At 49.3% G+C, this 15,999-nt stretch overlaps 2 protein-coding genes and 2 non-coding genes across 24 annotated transcripts in view; 1 reads left to right on the top strand and 3 right to left on the bottom strand.

The window, feature by feature from the left end:
* Positions 1-6,725, bottom strand: part of TMEM53 (transmembrane protein 53) — a 70,379-nt gene extending 63,654 nt beyond the window's left edge. For 2 of the 4 annotated variants that reach the window (XM_054682327.2, XM_054682330.2), the window contains exons 1-2: positions 6,575-6,725; positions 4,490-4,570 (exon numbers count right to left, since the gene is read on the bottom strand). In XM_054682327.2, coding sequence (XP_054538302.1) covers positions 4,490-4,549 — 60 coding nt within the window. In that variant the 5' untranslated portion in view covers positions 4,550-4,570; positions 6,575-6,725. Of the gene's footprint in view, positions 1-4,489; positions 4,579-6,087; positions 6,220-6,574 lie in introns of those variants that run through there. The other 2 variants (XM_063781441.1, XM_054682328.2) reach the window with 2 other exon arrangements.
* ARMH1 (armadillo like helical domain containing 1) overlaps positions 1-8,124 on the top strand; it is a 51,339-nt gene extending 43,215 nt beyond the window's left edge. For 2 of the 18 annotated variants that reach the window (XR_010146788.1, XR_010146790.1), the window contains 6 exons: positions 6,662-6,784; positions 6,860-6,932; positions 7,079-7,208; positions 7,295-7,372; positions 7,566-7,750; positions 7,824-8,124. Coding sequence is in view for 10 of the 18 variants with exons in the window: in XM_016961326.3 (XP_016816815.1) it covers positions 6,662-6,932; positions 7,061-7,208; positions 7,295-7,372; positions 7,669-7,750; positions 7,824-7,936 (692 nt within the window). In the remaining 8 variants the exon portion in view is untranslated. Of the gene's footprint in view, positions 1-6,661; positions 6,933-7,060; positions 7,209-7,294; positions 7,373-7,565; positions 7,751-7,823 lie in introns of all 18 variants that reach the window. The other 16 variants (XM_016961349.3, XM_513134.7, XM_009456083.4 and 13 more) reach the window with 13 other exon arrangements.
* On the bottom strand, positions 4,316-4,434 carry LOC112206943 (U5 spliceosomal RNA). The gene has a single exon (XR_002941419.2). It is a non-coding gene; the product is annotated as a U5 spliceosomal RNA (small nuclear RNA).
* Positions 8,125-13,534: 5,410 nt separating the features above from the next.
* On the bottom strand, positions 13,535-13,650 carry LOC112206944 (U5 spliceosomal RNA). The gene has a single exon (XR_002941420.2). It is a non-coding gene; the product is annotated as a U5 spliceosomal RNA (small nuclear RNA).
* Positions 13,651-15,999: the final 2,349 nt, after the last annotated feature.

The following is a 15,999-nucleotide window of genomic DNA, read 5'->3' as shown; positions in this document are numbered from 1 at the left end:
GCTCAGCTTTAGGACATTTGGGTGTTATCAGCACCACAGGCTTTAGGCAAAGCTGCCAAAGATAGTCTTTTGTTGTCCTTTGCTTTCTGAAGGAATTGCCCTTCCTAGTAACTAGCACGATATATAAAGAGTTGTAACTGGCTGTGGTTCCTGTGAAGACATTTGGGCAGAGACCAGTACTTTCACTTTGGGTATAAACAGTGACAGCCGTGAATTTTAAAACTCAGTCAGAAATGATTCAGTGAATAAATCTTCATTTTTCTAAGTAGCTCCGAGTGTTACAAAGACATAATTAGCAAAAGATTAAGCATTTAGTGTAAAGTGAATAGTCAGAACTAGACATTTGTCTCCTGGAGTATTTGGTTCTACATGGGCAGAAAATGCTATTTGTGGTCAAGAAATTTTCATAAAAATATCTTCACCCGTTCGTTTCTACCCTGAGTGTCCACCAAGTCATGTCTCGCTGCAGGAAGAGCTCTTGGGCACAGGCAGACATTTGCCCAGGATGTCCTGGCATTACACACTGCCAGCTTGTGCCTGGGAAGAGCCCAGCTACTAATGAGGGACGTGCTGCAGGCGACAAAGCCAAGTGTCATCAGATGCATGAGGGGCCAGACCACTTGGCTCCAAAAAAATGAGCTGCACCAATTCAAGAAGAGGAAAGAAACCAAATGGTAGAACAAGTGAGAAATACTTTGGGGTTTCAGGCAGCAGCCAGTGCAGGCTACGGCTGCCAAGCAGCCAGAGATGTCCGGTCTGCCATTTTGTCCAGATCAGAGAGTGTTTGGGGGAAGCCAGGGAAGCTCAAGTGCTTTGCCCCTTCCCGGGGCTGGTCCCTTTCCCTCCACAATGTTGCTGGGCCTTTGATTCCAAAATAGGACCACATCTGGGCAACCAGAGGCTGCAGAGGGTGGGCAGATGGGATTGCGAGGGCTACCTTAGAAGACCTGGAAGAAAGAGGCAGCCCAGCGGCAGTGGCTGGTTGGTCATAAGAAGCGTTTCTGGGCCGGGCATGGTGGCCCATGCTTGTAATCCCAGCACTTTGGGAGGCCGAGGCAGGCGGATCACCTGAAGTCGGGAGTTCAAGACCAGCCTGACCACCATGGAGAAACCCGTCTCTACTAAAAATACGAAAAATTAGCTGGCCAGTGTCGTGCATGCCTGTAATCCCAGCTACTTGGGAGGCTGAGATAGGAGAATCACTTGAACCTATGAGTCAGAGGTTGCAGTGAGCTAAGATCGCACCATAGTACTCCAGCCTGGGCAACAAGAGTGAAACTCTGTCTCGGAAAAAAAAAAAAAAAAAAAAAAAAAAAGCATTTCTGAATGAAGCCACTATTTCTAAATCAGGAAGGTCCTCAGAGGAAAGGGTCTGCCCCACAAGGTCTGTCCCCCAAAGGGTGAATAAGTACTGGAAGGGGTAGCACAGGATGTCTTCGAAGATCTTCCACCTCCAGGTGATTCTTTGATTCTGTGATTGGGAAAACCAGGATGAGACAAAACTAGCTTTGTATAGGGCTTCAGGACCAGGCCCCCTCTAGTGTGCCTCAAGGCTCTGGAGCCTGAGGATGATGGGCAAGAGGCAGAGGAGAGCAGGATCTGGCACAAGGGCAATTTTGAGGAGGCAGGCTGGTTCTCTACTAGTAGCCTTTCCATGCCTTTCCTTAGATTGACACACCAGCCAAAACTCATTCTCTTCTTCCTGCCGAAGGGCACTCTGAGCCCTGGAGTGGAGAAGTCAGCTCCCCACCCCTCCGCCAGTGTTTTCAGCACCCAGGAGAGCTGAGCATGCAGCCTGCAGCACACAGGATGTGGCTGCTCCCTCTGCCTTCCCAGACCACTGCTCTTTTGGAAATCATCAATGATAGTTTTCTGACAAAGTTAGAAATCGCCAGCATGTGTTCCTTTTTAGGCAGCATATGTCTGTTTGGAGTTAAACAAGTAAAGTTTGCAGGAGCTGAAGCAGAGACCTGTTCTGTGTGCTCTGTAAATCCAGGCAGTCCACTTCTCTGACCATCTCACCAGGTGCCCTGTGTCTCCCACTGTGAGAAGGACCACACTCTTCCCCTTTCTGTTGTGCCTGGGTTGTATGATGTGAGCATCCATAGAGTGGTGCCCAGTTCTGGGGTGGCCAAGAAGTATAAGGTCCTGGCTTCAAAGCACTCTCAAAGTTGGCCATGGGGCCAGGTGCAGTGGCTCACGCCTGTAATCCCAACACTTTGGGAGGCCAAGGTGGGTGGATCACCTGAGGACAGGAGTTAGAGACCAGCCTGGCCAACATGGTGAAACCCCGTCTCTACTAAAAATACAAAAAAATTAGGCAGGCGTGGTGGCGGGCGCCTATAATCCCAGCTACTTGGGAGGCTGAGGCAGGAGAATCGCTTGAATCCATGAGGCAGAGGTTGCAGTGAGCCAAGATCGTGCCATTGCACTCCAGCCTGGGCAACAAGAGCGAAACTCTTGTCTCAAAAAAAAAAAAAAAAAAAAAAAAAAAGTTGGCCATGGGGTATACGGGGAGACAGCCGCCGCAGTTTTGGCTCTCCAGCCTGTCCAAGATTCAAGCTAGGAAAGTTCTGTAGCTGTGTGAATGAGGACCACAGTGGCCACTGCAGAGCCTCCTCTGGGGTCATCCACCACCAGGCTGGTGGTTTCTAAGCGTGGTCCTAGGCTGCCATGACCCAAGCCTAGCCTGTTGGAATGCAGAATCCAATGAGGTCTTTTCAACAAGATGTATGGAGCATGCATTGTGTACATGGAATGGTTTCAGGCTCTAGGTAAACAGAAGTGAGATGTGTCAGATGTGTTCACTGGAGTTCACACACTAGTGAGGAGACCATTTAGTGGATGGTACTAGAATTCTATAGCAAGAATTCTATACGGTGCTACGGGATCAGAGACATAGGACATCTACTCCTGAGTGAAGAGTGAAGACAGAGGAGAGCAGGCCAGGGGCAGCTTCCTGAAAGTTGATTTCTCAGCTGAGCCTAGAAGAATGAGTAGCAATAGCCAGATAAAGAAGACTTCTCAGCCCGGGCGTGGTGGCTCACACCTGTAATCCCAGCACTTTCAGAGGCCGAGGCAGGTGGATCACTTGAGGTCAGGAGTTCAAGACCAGCCTGGCCAACATAGTGAAACCCTGTCTCTACTAAAAAATACAAAAATTAGCCAGGCGTGGTGGTGCGCACCTGTAATCCCAGCTACTCGGGAGGCTGAGGCAGGAGAATCCCTTGAACCCAGGAGGTGGAAGCTGCAGTGAGCCGAGATCGTACCACTGTACTCCAGCCTGGGTGACAGAGTGAAACTCCATCTCAAAACAAAACAAAACAAAAAAAGGGCAAAAGAAAGAGAAGGCACCGAGATTCTGCTCTCGGTGGGAAGTCTAATACCTCTAGCATACATACTTTAAGTTGGACCCCAGAAGACAGTACCCTCAAGGTCAAGGTGGGCCAAAAGTAAGCCGGCCCTCAGGTGGTCTTGTATGGATTATATAACTACCAGGTGGTCCAGAGAACCTCAAGTGTTGAATGTGGACAAAGGTAGTCCAGAATTGTTTGTGCCCCCAGGTACCTGATAAAAACAAAAGAAAACTATCTCTGGAAGAAAGTATCATCATCCTAACTCTTAAGTTTTTCCTACACTTAATTTTTCAAATATGAGACCAGTCCAAAGTATAAGATAATCATGCACACAAAGTCGTCACTATAAATTGGAACTAGCACACTAGAAAGACTCATAAGACTTCAGCCAAATGATTAGATACAGACTGTCAAAAACTAGGTTTTCTTTAAAAAAAAAAAGAATCTTATAAACATTTAGCTTCCTAAATGTTTACAAGAAGCTAAAAAAAATATGACAGTAGGCCAGGCACTACAAAAAGTACACAAAATTAACCAGGCTTATGAGGCTGAGGTGGGAGGATTGCTTGAGCATGGGAGATGGAGGTTGTAGTGAGCCGCGACCACACCACTCCACTACAACCTGGGTGACAGAGAGAGGCCCCATCTCAAAAAAAAACAACAACAAAAAAGGAAGACTCTGGACCCAGTGGCCTGATAAGAGACAGAGATAGGGCCTTGCTGTCCTGCCCAGGTTGGAGTGTAGTGACACATTCTATCACCCCAATCTTAATTTAACTCCCCAAGCTCAAACAATCCTCCAACCTTTAACCTACCTCAGCTCCACCAAGCAGCTGGGACTACTAATACTGGCCAACATACTGAGCTACTTTGTGGAGCTATCCTACCCTCCCAAAACATGAAAACCAACAAGTATGAAACATCACACCCACACATCTATTTTTAGTAACAGAACACTCAGCCCTGCTTAAAGCAGGACTTCAAAAAAATTGGACTATAAACTCATAATTGTTTCTCTCCACGGAAATCTTTAGTAAAAGGCGAAAGATTTATTCGTTATGAAGAGAAACCAGAGACTGCCTTTTGTCCTTTTGCCTGGCTTCCCAGCTATTGACTGGTCTCCCTATACTTACGGTGCCTTTGGACCTGCAGACAGAAGCTTTTCTTCCACTGTAGAAAAGTGTCCTAAACATGTTCTCACTGGGTAAAATCTCCTGACAAAGAAAAAAAGTTTAAATATTATTATTCAAACAGATAACCCTGGTAATAATTCTCATATCTACATTGCATTCTGGGATGCAAATGAGCTGAGCGCCGGAACAAGAGTTCCCCTAAACCCTCTCTCTCTTACCAGTAAATGGAGAGAGGCACTTGACTACTGAGCTGGGGAGAGCACATGGCCAAGTCCTGTCTTCCATATAGCCACATGTGTTCAGAATAGCAGTGCCGGGTGCACAGTGACTCACACCTGTAATCCCTGCACTTAAGGAGGCAGAGGTAGGAGGATCGCTTGAGCCCAGGAGTTCAAGACCAGCCTGGACGACAGAGTAAGACCTTGTCTCAGAAAAAAAATAAAATTTAAATTTAAAAAAAAGTCCAGGCGTGGTGGCTCAGGCCTGTAATCCCAGTACTTTGGGAGGCCGAGGCAGGAGGCCTCAGTCACTTTGGGAGCACTTTGGGAGGCCTGAGCACTTTGGGAGGCCTGAGGTCAGGAGTTCAAGACCAGCCTTGCCAACATGGTGAAACCCTGTCTCTACTAAATACAAAAATCAGCCGGGCGTGGTGGCAGACGCCTGTAATCCCAGCTTCCCAGGAGGCTGAGGCAGGAGTATCACTTGAACCCAGGAGGCAGAGGTTGCAGTGAGCGATTGCACTCCAGCCTGAGTGATGACAGTGAAACTCCGTCTCAAAAAGACAAACAAACAAACAAAAATACTAGCATTTACTGGCTGGGCCCACCGGGCTCAGTGGCTCATGCCTGCAATCCCAGCACTTTGGGAGGCCGAGGCGGGTGGATCACGAGGTCAGAAGTTCAAGACCAGCCTGGCCAAGATGGTGAAACCCCATCTCTACTAAAAATACAAAAAAAAAAAACAACAACAAAAATTAGCCGGGTGTGGTGGCGGGTGCCTGTAATCCCAGCCTACTCGGGAGGCTGAGGCAGGAGAATTGCTTGAACCCAGGAGGCGGAGGTTGCAGTGAGCCGAGATCGCGCCACTGCACTCCAGCCTGGGCGACAGAGTGAGGCTCTGTCTCAAAAAAAAAAAAAAAAGGTAGCATTTACGCTGGTGTGCCATCATCTTAGCATCTCCTTCTCCTCCTGCCCCCTCTAGCTCTGTGGTTCCTTTCTCTTCTTTACAAAAACATTCAATCCTTGCCGATTTTCTCTTGTGCTCCCACAGCCCAATCACTGGCTCCTTCCACAGCACCTGTCACCATATCATCGCTGCCTGTTTGTGCACGCTTAAGGAGGGTTGGTCGAATGAATGAATTCAGTCTGTATCCTCAACACCCAATGCCGCGCCTGGCACCATAGGCGTTCACATGCAGCCGTGCCGAAAGACTGAGTGAATGCTGGACTGAATGAATGACTGCCTGTAAAATATCTACAGGAAAGCCCTGCAGGAAATGCCCTCCATAAATTCTAGTCCCCTTCTCCTTCCTAACCAAATCCTCCCCTCCTTCTGCTTCCATCACTTCCTAGCTGTGTAACTTAGGCAAAGTGGTTTACCTCTCTGTGTCTAATTTCGGCAAAGGTAAAATGGGGAAGTGAACCTCATCTGGTTCTGGTGAGCTTCCACGGGTGCTGTATGGAAAGCCTGGCACCCTGCCTGGTGGAGAGGGCTCGATGATGGTTAGAAGGAGAGTTTCTCTAAACTGCCGCCTACCTTCCTTCCCCTTTCTCATTTCCTGCCACAAGTCTCCCACCCACTTTCTCTGTCTCCCTCTCACCCCTTGTCTTTCTCCATCTTGTCTTCCTGTAAAGACCCAGCCCTTCCCTCCTCCATGAAACCTGGATTCCTCCAAGGCGAAGGCCCCCCTCTCTGGGATCTCAGCCTCCAGCGCTGACATCCTAGGCCGCCTCGACAGGTGGGCTCACCATCCAACCCTTCCTCCTCCCCCTTCAGCCCCCTCCTCCTGCTCTTCAACTGAGGTTCGCCTTCCCAGCTCCCCCACGCCCTGCACAGTGCTGATCAGTAAAAGAGGAGGACACTGACGAGTGGCGACTTGGTTCACGGGGTTCTTTGCTTCCTCGGTGGCGGAGGGGCCTGGGGCCTCTCTCCAGCACCTCTGCCCTTCCGCAGCCATCGAGTTGATCAAGGACCTGGTCGGTTACGATGTGCGCCAGGCGCTGCTCAAAGGCCTCGTGGCGCTGCTGATACCGTCGGTCAAGGAGACCTCCAAACTGCAGGCCAAGATCCTCAGTGGTAAGGACCTGCTCAAATGGGGCTGCCTGGGCCACGGGAGGGCGGTCTCTTGCCTCACGGCTGCCCCCTCCTCAGACCCCTCGGTTCTCCAGCTCACCCCCAGCCTGCCGATGTTTTTGCAGCAGGCCGCGGCCGCCAAGGCCATCGGGTAAGCGGGCAGGGGTTAGTGGGTAGCTGCAGCAAGCCTGGCTTGGCGCTGCCGGCGGGCCCCGGGAGCGCTCCGTGCGCCGGGTGGGCGGGGGTGTGCGCCGGGTGAGCCCCAGGGCGTCGCCCCAGCCTGAACCCCCGGCCCAGGGTCCTGGCGCGCAACGACATGAGCATCGCCGAGGAGCTGCTGTACCTGCGCGTGGTGCGTGGCCTAATGGCCGCCATGGGCAACACGGACCACAGCAACAGCCAGCGGCTGGCCAGCCTCACGCTGGAGGTGCGCGCGGCGGCTGGTTAGGGGGCGGGAAGGGCGGCGGCACCCGCAGCCCCGTCGCCCCCTCAGTCACGCCGCCCCGCCCGCAGTGCTTCGTGCAGATGTTCCCCTTGGTGGCGGAGCACGTGCGCAAGTGCATGGGGGAGGAACTCTACCAGCTCTTCCTGGTAAGTGCGCCCTTCCTGCCCCGCCGCAATGAGCAGATGGCGGCTCGGACAGTGTGATGCCCCTTCACACAGTCCCCATCCTGGAGCGCGCCACATGCAGAGTGGACCTGGCCACCAGCTGCAGGAGGGACTGCTCTGGCCTAGGCTCCTCCACCCGCCACCTTCCTGTTCCCTTTCCTGCCCTTTCGGTCAGGCTGCCGACCCGCCCCCCACCTGCAACATCCCTCTGCCAAGCCCAACTCCAAGTCCAGACTGCCCTGGCACCCCAGCCGGGTCCCCCTTGCTCCTGTCCTCAGAGCAACGCTGAGGACTTGTACATGAAAATAGACAGCATTCAGGCGGACATCTTGGCGGCCAACACAGTCAATGTTACCAAAGGTGAGTGTGGGACGAGGGAAGCCGGGCGCAGGCGCCGCCAGCACAGCCTCACGCCTGCCTTTCCTGCCTGCAGCCCTGTGCCTCCATGGCAGCTCCTACAGCATGAACACTCTCTATGGCTCGCGTGATTCGGCTCAGATGGCCTACCTCACACACTTCGAGGAGGATGTAGAATCAAAGGAGTAACAGCCCCTGTGGCAAACCAGGAAGGCCAAGGCTGCGGGGCAGGGAAGCCTGGCAAGAGGAAGGCGCCTGGGGTCAAGCTCAGAGCCACTCCACTTGGCTCCAAGGGGGAGACGGGGATTAGGCACCCCAGAGGGGCAGAGGGAGAGCCGCTGGCTGCGAAGAGTCAATAAACAGCCTTGATACCTGTCTGTTCTTTGTGTGTGTGGAGGGGGAAGGGAGGTCAAGTGAGAGCTATGATGCTAGATTGTGGTGCCTGTGCTCCTCAAGTTAAAAAGCAGGTCCAAGTTTAGGACGGTGGCTTGCACCTGTAATCCTAGCTACTCTGCAGGCTGAAGGAAGAGGATCTCTTGAGCCCAAGAGTTGGAAGCCATCATGGACAACAAAGCAAGACCCCATCACAAAAACAGGCCAGGCACGGTGGCTCATGCCTGTAATCCTGGCACTTTGGGAGGCTGAGGTGGGCGGATCGCCTGAGGTCAGGAGTTCGAGACCAGCCTGGCCAACAGGGTCAAACTCCGTCTCTACAAAAAAAAAATAAAAAATAAAAAATTAGCCGGGTGTGGTGGCACACACTTGTAATCCCAGATACTTGGGAGGCTGAGGCAGGAGAATCACTTCAACCCGGGAGGTAGAGGCTGCAGTGAGCCAAGATCACACTACTGCACTCCAGCCTCCTGGGCGACAGAGTGAGACTCATTCTCAAAAAAAAAAAAAAAAAAGCAGATCCAGAGGGAAGGGCCACCAACACCCTGGAAGGTTCAAGGGCATGGCCTGAATAGAGGGCCTCACCTCCACTCCCTGATGGCCTATGCACCCTTTCCTCCAGAACACCCTACCTACCTGGTTTTTCTCCGGTTGTTACAGACATTAAAGGGGGTCGTTTGATCCTAATGGGTCCTTTCCTTGCCTGGAACCATTTGCACCAATAGAACAAGGCCAGGTTCCATAAAGCAGAGCAGAAGCTTTATTCATTGATCTAGGAGATAGCAACAGGAGGCGGCCAAATGCCTAGGCAGATAGGGGTGGGTCCCCAGTGAACCCCACCTTCAAACCAAAAACAGCCTGAAGGCTGAAAGACCGACTGCTGGTCCTGGATGAAACCCACAACCCAGAGTGAGAACTTCTGTTTCTGTTTGCCTGCCCTTTCCTGATTGATTCTTTCTGAATAATGCCTTTTAACCAATTGAATGTTGCCTTTTCCAATACTACTTATGGCCTGCCCTTCCCCCATTCTGAGCCCATAGAAGCCCTGGACTCAGCCATATTAGGGGGACTTTCCCACTTTCAGGTAGGGGGACCACCCCCCACAGCCACCGAAAGCTGTTTTATCACTCAGTAAAACCCCACCTTCCTCACTCTTCAATTGCCAGTGCATCCTCATTCTTCTTGGGCTCGTGGGACGAGAACTCGGGAACCAGTGCATAAGCTAGACTCCGCCAACTGGACTGAGTGGGTGGGTCGTCTCCTGCAGCAAGTAAAGGCCATCTCCTGCAGCAGGTAGCCTGGCGAGTGAGACGTGGCAGGGCATTGCTGGCCAGAGGTCCCCAGCTTGCAAAGTGACCAAGAAGAAAACCTTACATCATAGGAATGGAGGAAGGGGAGCTCATGCTCAAAGCACCTTCTCCCAGGGGGAGGGGCCTGGTAAAGGGGGAGTCTCAAGGGATCTTAGGGCAGGTAGGTGGAGACTGGGTTGAGGATTTCTGGAAAAAGGTAGGTTCTTCCAGGAGGGGCTGGAGTGTGCATAGTCTTTTTTTTTTTTTTTTTTTTTGAGACGGAGTCTCGCTGTGTCACCAGGCTAGAGTGCAGTGGCACAATCTCGGCTCACTGCAACCTCAGCCTCCCGAGTAGCTGGGACTACAGGCACGCACTACTAAACCCAGCTAACTTTTGTATTTTTAGTAGAGCTGGGGTTTCACCATCTTAGCCAGGCTGGTCTCGAACTCCTGACCTCATGATCTGCCCGCCTCAGCCTCCCAAAGTGCTGGGATTACAGGCGTGAGCCACCACACCCAGCTTTTTTTTTTTTTTTTTTTTAGACAGGGTCTCTGTTGCTCAGGCTGGAGTGCAGGGGTGCAATCTCGACTCACTGCAACCTCTGCTTCCCAGGCTCAATCAATTCTCATGCCTCAGCCTCCGGAGTAGCTGGGACTACAGATGTGCACCACGACCACATTCGGCTAATATTTTTTTCTTTTTTTGTAGAGACGAGGTCTCACTATGTTGTCCAGGCTGGTCTCCAACTCCTGGGCTCAAGTGATCCTCCTGCCTTGGCCTCCCAAAGTGCTGGGATTGTAGGCATGAGCCACTGTGCCTGGCCTGAGTGTGCATGGTGTTGTTTTTTCTTTTGAAGATTTCTCCTCTTCAATCCAGTCTCATTCAAGTTGGAGTGAGGCAGGGCTCCTGGTCTGGAGTCTCTCTTCTATCTGCTTTTACACCCTGCTGATTTCATCCTGTCTCAGAACTTTAAATATCATTATAGGCCAATGACTCCTACATTTCTATTTCCAGCTAAATATTTCCACCTCATCGTGTCTAAAACTGAACTCCTAATCCCGTGCCACTTTCCCCAATTCAACTCATGGCAACTCATCCTTCCTATAAAACAAAACAAAATAGTGGAGTGCTTTTTAATGTCCATCTTTAGCACCCATATCTATTATGTCTGTTGGCTCTATCTTCCAAATACATCCAGAATCCAACCATATCTCACTACCTCTATTGCTAATACTCTGGGCTGAGCCACTATCATCTCTCTTCAATGTTATTCTGCTTTTCTCCCTCTTCCTGTTCTCTTTTCTTTTAGTTTCTTTTTTTTTTTAGATGAAATGTCACTCTGTCACCCAGGCTGGAGTGCAGTGGTGCGATCTAGGCTCACTGGCACCCACTACCTCCTGGGCTCAAGCAATTCTCCTGCCTCAGCCTCCCGAGTAGCTAGGATTACAGGCTTCCGCCACCATGCCTAGCTAATTTTTGTATTTTTAGTAGAAACAGGAGTTCACCATGTTGGCCAAGCTGGTCTCGAACTCCTGACCTCAAATTATCCACTCACTTCAGCCTCCCAAAGTATTGGGATTACAGGCGTGAACCACTGTGCCCAGTCAATACCTGTTCTCTTTTTAATAGGACAGCCAGGGTTATCCTTTTAAGCTTCAGATTCTATCACTGGGCTCAAACCTTGGAGGGCTCCCCATTTCGCTGAATGAAGACCCTAGGTGCTCAGGTTTCCCATCACCTCTCTAAACTCTTCTGCCTCTGTCTGTCCTTCACTCTGCTCCAGACACACTGGACTCCCTTGCTGGTTCTTTTTTTTTTTTTTTTTTTTAATTGGCAAAGAGGCCGGGCGTGGTAGCTCACGCCTGTAATCCCAGAACTTTGGGAGGCCAAGGTGGGCGGATCACGAGGTCAAGAGATGGAGACCATCCTGGCTAACACAGTGAAACCCCATCTCTACTAAAAATACAAAAACTTAGCCGGGCATGGTGGCGGGCGCCTGTAGTCCCAGCTACTCGGGAGGCTGAGGTAGGAGAATGGCGTGAACCCGGGAGGCGGAGCTTGCAGTGAGCCGAGATCGCGCCACTGCACTCCATCCAGCCTGGGCGACACAGCAAGACGCCGTCTCAAAAAAAGAAAAAGAAAAAAAGAAATTGGCAAACAAGCTCTTGTCTCAACGCTATTCTACTGACTGTTCACTCTGCCTAGAACTTCATCCCATATATCCACAGGGCTCACTCCCCCATCTCCCTTCAACTCTACAAGAAGGCCTACTCTTTTTAAAATTGCAATGCACACTACCACTCTCTATACTCACCACCTCCCCTCCCACCTTACTCTGCTATTTTTTTCCATAGCATTACCTTATTATGTTTATTAATTGTATGTGCTCCACCTGACTGTAAACTCCACGAGGACAGGGATACTGTTAGGACAATACCTGGCATGCATGAATCAGTGACTGAGGTATTGTGAGGGAATAGTCCCTCCAAGTCGGAGGAAATGAACTCAGATGGCAGTAATTCTCCAGGATGCCACAAGAGGGCATCACCAGCCCTGACATTGTTGGTCTAAGGCAGTTCTGCTTTCCCCAAACTTATTTTGAGCCTCAGCTTTCCTCTTTTTGTACCTACACAGGAGAGAAAAGTTAACAAAATATATTTATGTTTTGTTGTTATGTTTTCTTTAAAGCTAAATGGATTTCCTATTTTATTTTTATTTTATTTATTTATTTATTTATTTTTGAGACGGAGTCTCGCTCTTTTGCCAGGCTGGAGTGCAGTGACGCAGTCTCGGCTCACTGCAACCTCTGCCTCCCGGGTTCAAGAGATTCTCCTGCCTCAGCCTCCCAAGTAGCTGGGATTACAGGCATGCGCTACGACGCCCGGCTAATTTTTGTATTTTTAGTAGAGATGGGGTTTCACCATGTTGGCCAGGCTGGTCTTGAACTCCTGACGTGATCCACCCGCATCGGCCTCCCAAAGTGCTGGGATTACAGGCGTGAGCCACCGCGCCAGGCCTTTTTTATTTTATTTTATTTTATTTTATTTATTTTATTTTATTTTTTGAGACGGAGTCTCACTCTGTCTCCCAGGCTGGAGTGCAGTGGCGCAATCTCGGCTCACTGCAACCTCCGCCTCCTGGGTTCAAGCGATTCTCTGCCTCAGCCTCCCAGGTAGCCGGGATTACAGGCGGCTGCCGCCATGCCCACGCCCAGCTAATTTTTGTGTTTTTAGTAGAGACGGGATATCATCATGTTGGCCAGGCTAGTCTTGAACTCCTAACCTCAAGTGATCCACCCGCCTTGGCCTCCCAAAGTGCTGGGATTACAGGTGTGAGCCACCGTGTCCACCGCGTCAGGCTGAGAGATCAAGTCATTTTTACTTTTTAGTCTTCTTTTTCTTTTTGGTCATTGTTTGGTTTTAGTTTTTTAGTCTTGAAATGTTTTCTTTTGTATAATGGTAAAAAAAATAGTACCCCAGAACTTTTTCGGAAATTTTAATAATTGGGAAGTCCAAAAATCTAGGAACCACTGGGCTAAAGTGATCATAATTTAAAAAAAAAAAAAAAAAAACCTTTAAAAACTAAACTGGCCAAGCGGGAAGCGGTGGCTCACAGGAGGCTGAGGTGGGTGGATCACTTGAGGCCAGGAGTTTAAGGCTGCAGTGAGCTGTAATCGTGCCACTGCACTCCAGACTGAGTGACACAGTGAGACCGTTTCTAGAATAAATTAATTAAAAACACAAAACAAAACAAAATCTTCGCACGGTGGCTCATGCTTGTAATCCCAGCACTTTGGGAGGCCAAGGCGGGCAGATCAGCCCGGCCAATGTGGTAAATCCCCATCTCTATTAAAATACAAAAACTAGCAGGTAATGGTGTTGCCGCCTGTAGCCCCAGCTACTTGGGAGACTGAAGCAAGAAAATCCCTTGAAGCCGGTAGGCAAAGATTGCTCACTACAGTCTAGTCTAAACCCCACTTCCAAAAATATAAAAATGCCACACACCCATACCACTACAGTCCAAAATAAATGACCAAACACAACGTTATCTCACACTTAACAACACACACACAATTTTCTGTCTGATTTTGAAACACCGTTAATTAGCCCCCCCAACGTAGGGCTTCAAAAAATTGGCTTAAAACTCACAACTGTTTCTCTCCACGGAAATCTTTAGTAAAAGGCGAAAGATTTATACGATTTGAAGAGAAACCAGAACATATATTGTAGCGGTTGCACACAGTCCTCGGGGGACGGTCACTACTAGATTAGCAATGGTTACTATTAACCCAAAAGAATGACTTCTGTTTTTGTCTCAGACGATTGTGTGAAAGGAGTTTCGTTATTATGGTAAAGGAAAAGAGGGGGAAAAAGGGAGAATCTCCTTTTAAAGTAGGACGTGGTCTGTGCGCAGTGCATTGTGGGTATGTAAATGACGCTGAGTCACCACCCCCTCGGTTTCCAGAAATACCTTAAATAGTTCGTTACTTTTTCTAGGCGTTAGGCCACCACCAGGGGGCAGAGCGGAAGCCAGATTTACAGAACTGTAGATGCCTGGTCCAACTAGACAGTGACTTTATTTTATAATTGGCACTTAAAGTAAAAAAAAAAAAAAAATTAAAAGCTTTAAAATAATTGTATTCATAGGCCTGGCGCGGTGGCTCACGCCTGTAATCCCAGCACTTTGGGAGGCCGAGGCGGGCGGATCACGAGGTCAGGAGATCGAGACCATCCTGGCCAACATGGTGAAACCCCGTCTCTACTAAAAATACAAAAATTAGCTGGGCGTTGTGGCGTGCGCATGTAGTCACAGCTACTTGGGAGGCTGAGACAGGAGAATTGCTTGAACCCAGGAGGCGGAGGCTGCAATGAGCTGAGACTGCACCACTGCACTCCAGCCTGGGCAACAGGAGACTCCACCTCAAAAGAAAAGAAAACCACATCATAGCAAATACTGAATTTTGTATCATCCCTCTGCCTTCCACAGTATGTAACAAAGACTCCAAAAAAGAGTAGCTTGAACAAGCAAGAAGTTTATTTTCACCTTACCTGAAGGAAGCCCGGAGAAGAAATTCTGAGTTGTTACAGAGGTGTCAGGGCTTAGAACATGATACCCCAAAATATGGCACCTTGGCATACTGAGTATTTTAAGCCATCAAGGAAACTGAGAAAACTATATAAGCAGGAAGTTATTTCTGACCTTTTCCTTCTCTTCTCCCATGAAGACCTTCGTGTGACAATTGTCCTGCCTTATGCCCACAGGGAATGAATGTCACACAGAGGCCAAGAATAATCTGAACAAACAGGCTTTGCCAAGTACCCCCCCACCCATCCAGTTTATTACCATTCGATCATACACTTTTTTTTTTTTAAAGAGTCTCGCTCTGTCCCCCAGGCTGGAGTCCAGTGGCGCGATCTCTGCTCACTGCAAGCTCCGCCTCCCAGGTTCATGCCATTCTCCTGCCTCAGCCTCCTGAGTAGCTGGGACTCAGGCGCCTACCACCACGCCTGGCTAATTTTTTGTATTTTTAGTAGAGATGGGAGTTTCACTCTGTCAGCCAGGATGGTCTCAATCTCCTGACCTCGTGATCTGCCCGCCTTGGCCTCTCAAAGTGCTGGGATTACAGGCGTGAGCCACTGCGCCTGGCTTTTTTTTTTTTTTTTTTTTTTTTTTTGAGACAGTGTCTTGCTCTGTGTCCCAGGCTGGAGTGCAGTGGTGCAATCGAGGGCCACTGAAGTCTTGAACTCCTGGAATCAAGCAGTCCTCCTGCCTCAGCCTCCCAAGTAGCTAGGACTACAGAAGCATACTACCACAGCTGGCTAATTTTTAAATTTTTTGTAGAGATGAAATCTTGCTATGCTGCCCAGGCTGGTCTTGAACTTCTGACCTCAAGCAATCCTCCTGCCTTGGCCTCCCAAAGTGCTGGGGTTACAGGCATGAGCCACTGCACCTGGCCAGAAAATTTTTGATCATTCCTTTATTAGCTATTAAAGCAAATGGAATGATAAAACATTTACTAAATATTCTAAAATTTACTAAAAATTTTACTAAAAATTTACTAAATTTTCTTGTGCCAGTTTTGACATTTTTGACTTTTTTTTCTAGAAATGTAGAAACTTATTCACACAACAAGAAGTATGGAGACAGGTGGATCAGGAGGTCAGAAGAGCAAGACCATCCTGGCTAACATGGTGAAACCCCATCTCTACTAAAAATATAAAAAATTAGCTGGGCATGGTGGCACACGCCTGTAATCCCAGCTACTTGGGAGAATTGCTTGAACCCGGGAGGCAGAGGTTGCAGTGAGCTGAGGTCTCACCACTGCACTCCAGCCTGGGTGACAGAGCGAGACTCCGTCTCAAAAAAAAAAAAGACATATGGAGATAGAAATTAAAAATGTATATATATGGAAGTAGGTAGTCGCTAGCATTGGTTCAACTACTGAACCATCAAGAACGCTCTTAGGCTCTTCCTGCTGTACTTGGCTGTCCTGAGCATGTTGGCTTTTAACCAAATTACTGTCTCCTGCCTCATGATCACAAGGCAGCTGTCACAACTCCAGAAAGAAC

Source organism: Pan troglodytes, chromosome 1 (assembly GCF_028858775.2).
Source record: "Pan troglodytes isolate AG18354 chromosome 1, NHGRI_mPanTro3-v2.0_pri, whole genome shotgun sequence".
NCBI lineage: Eukaryota > Metazoa > Chordata > Mammalia > Primates > Hominidae > Pan > Pan troglodytes.
The sequence above is the reverse complement of the archived record's forward strand: the minus strand, read 5'-3'. Positions and strand labels throughout refer to the sequence as shown.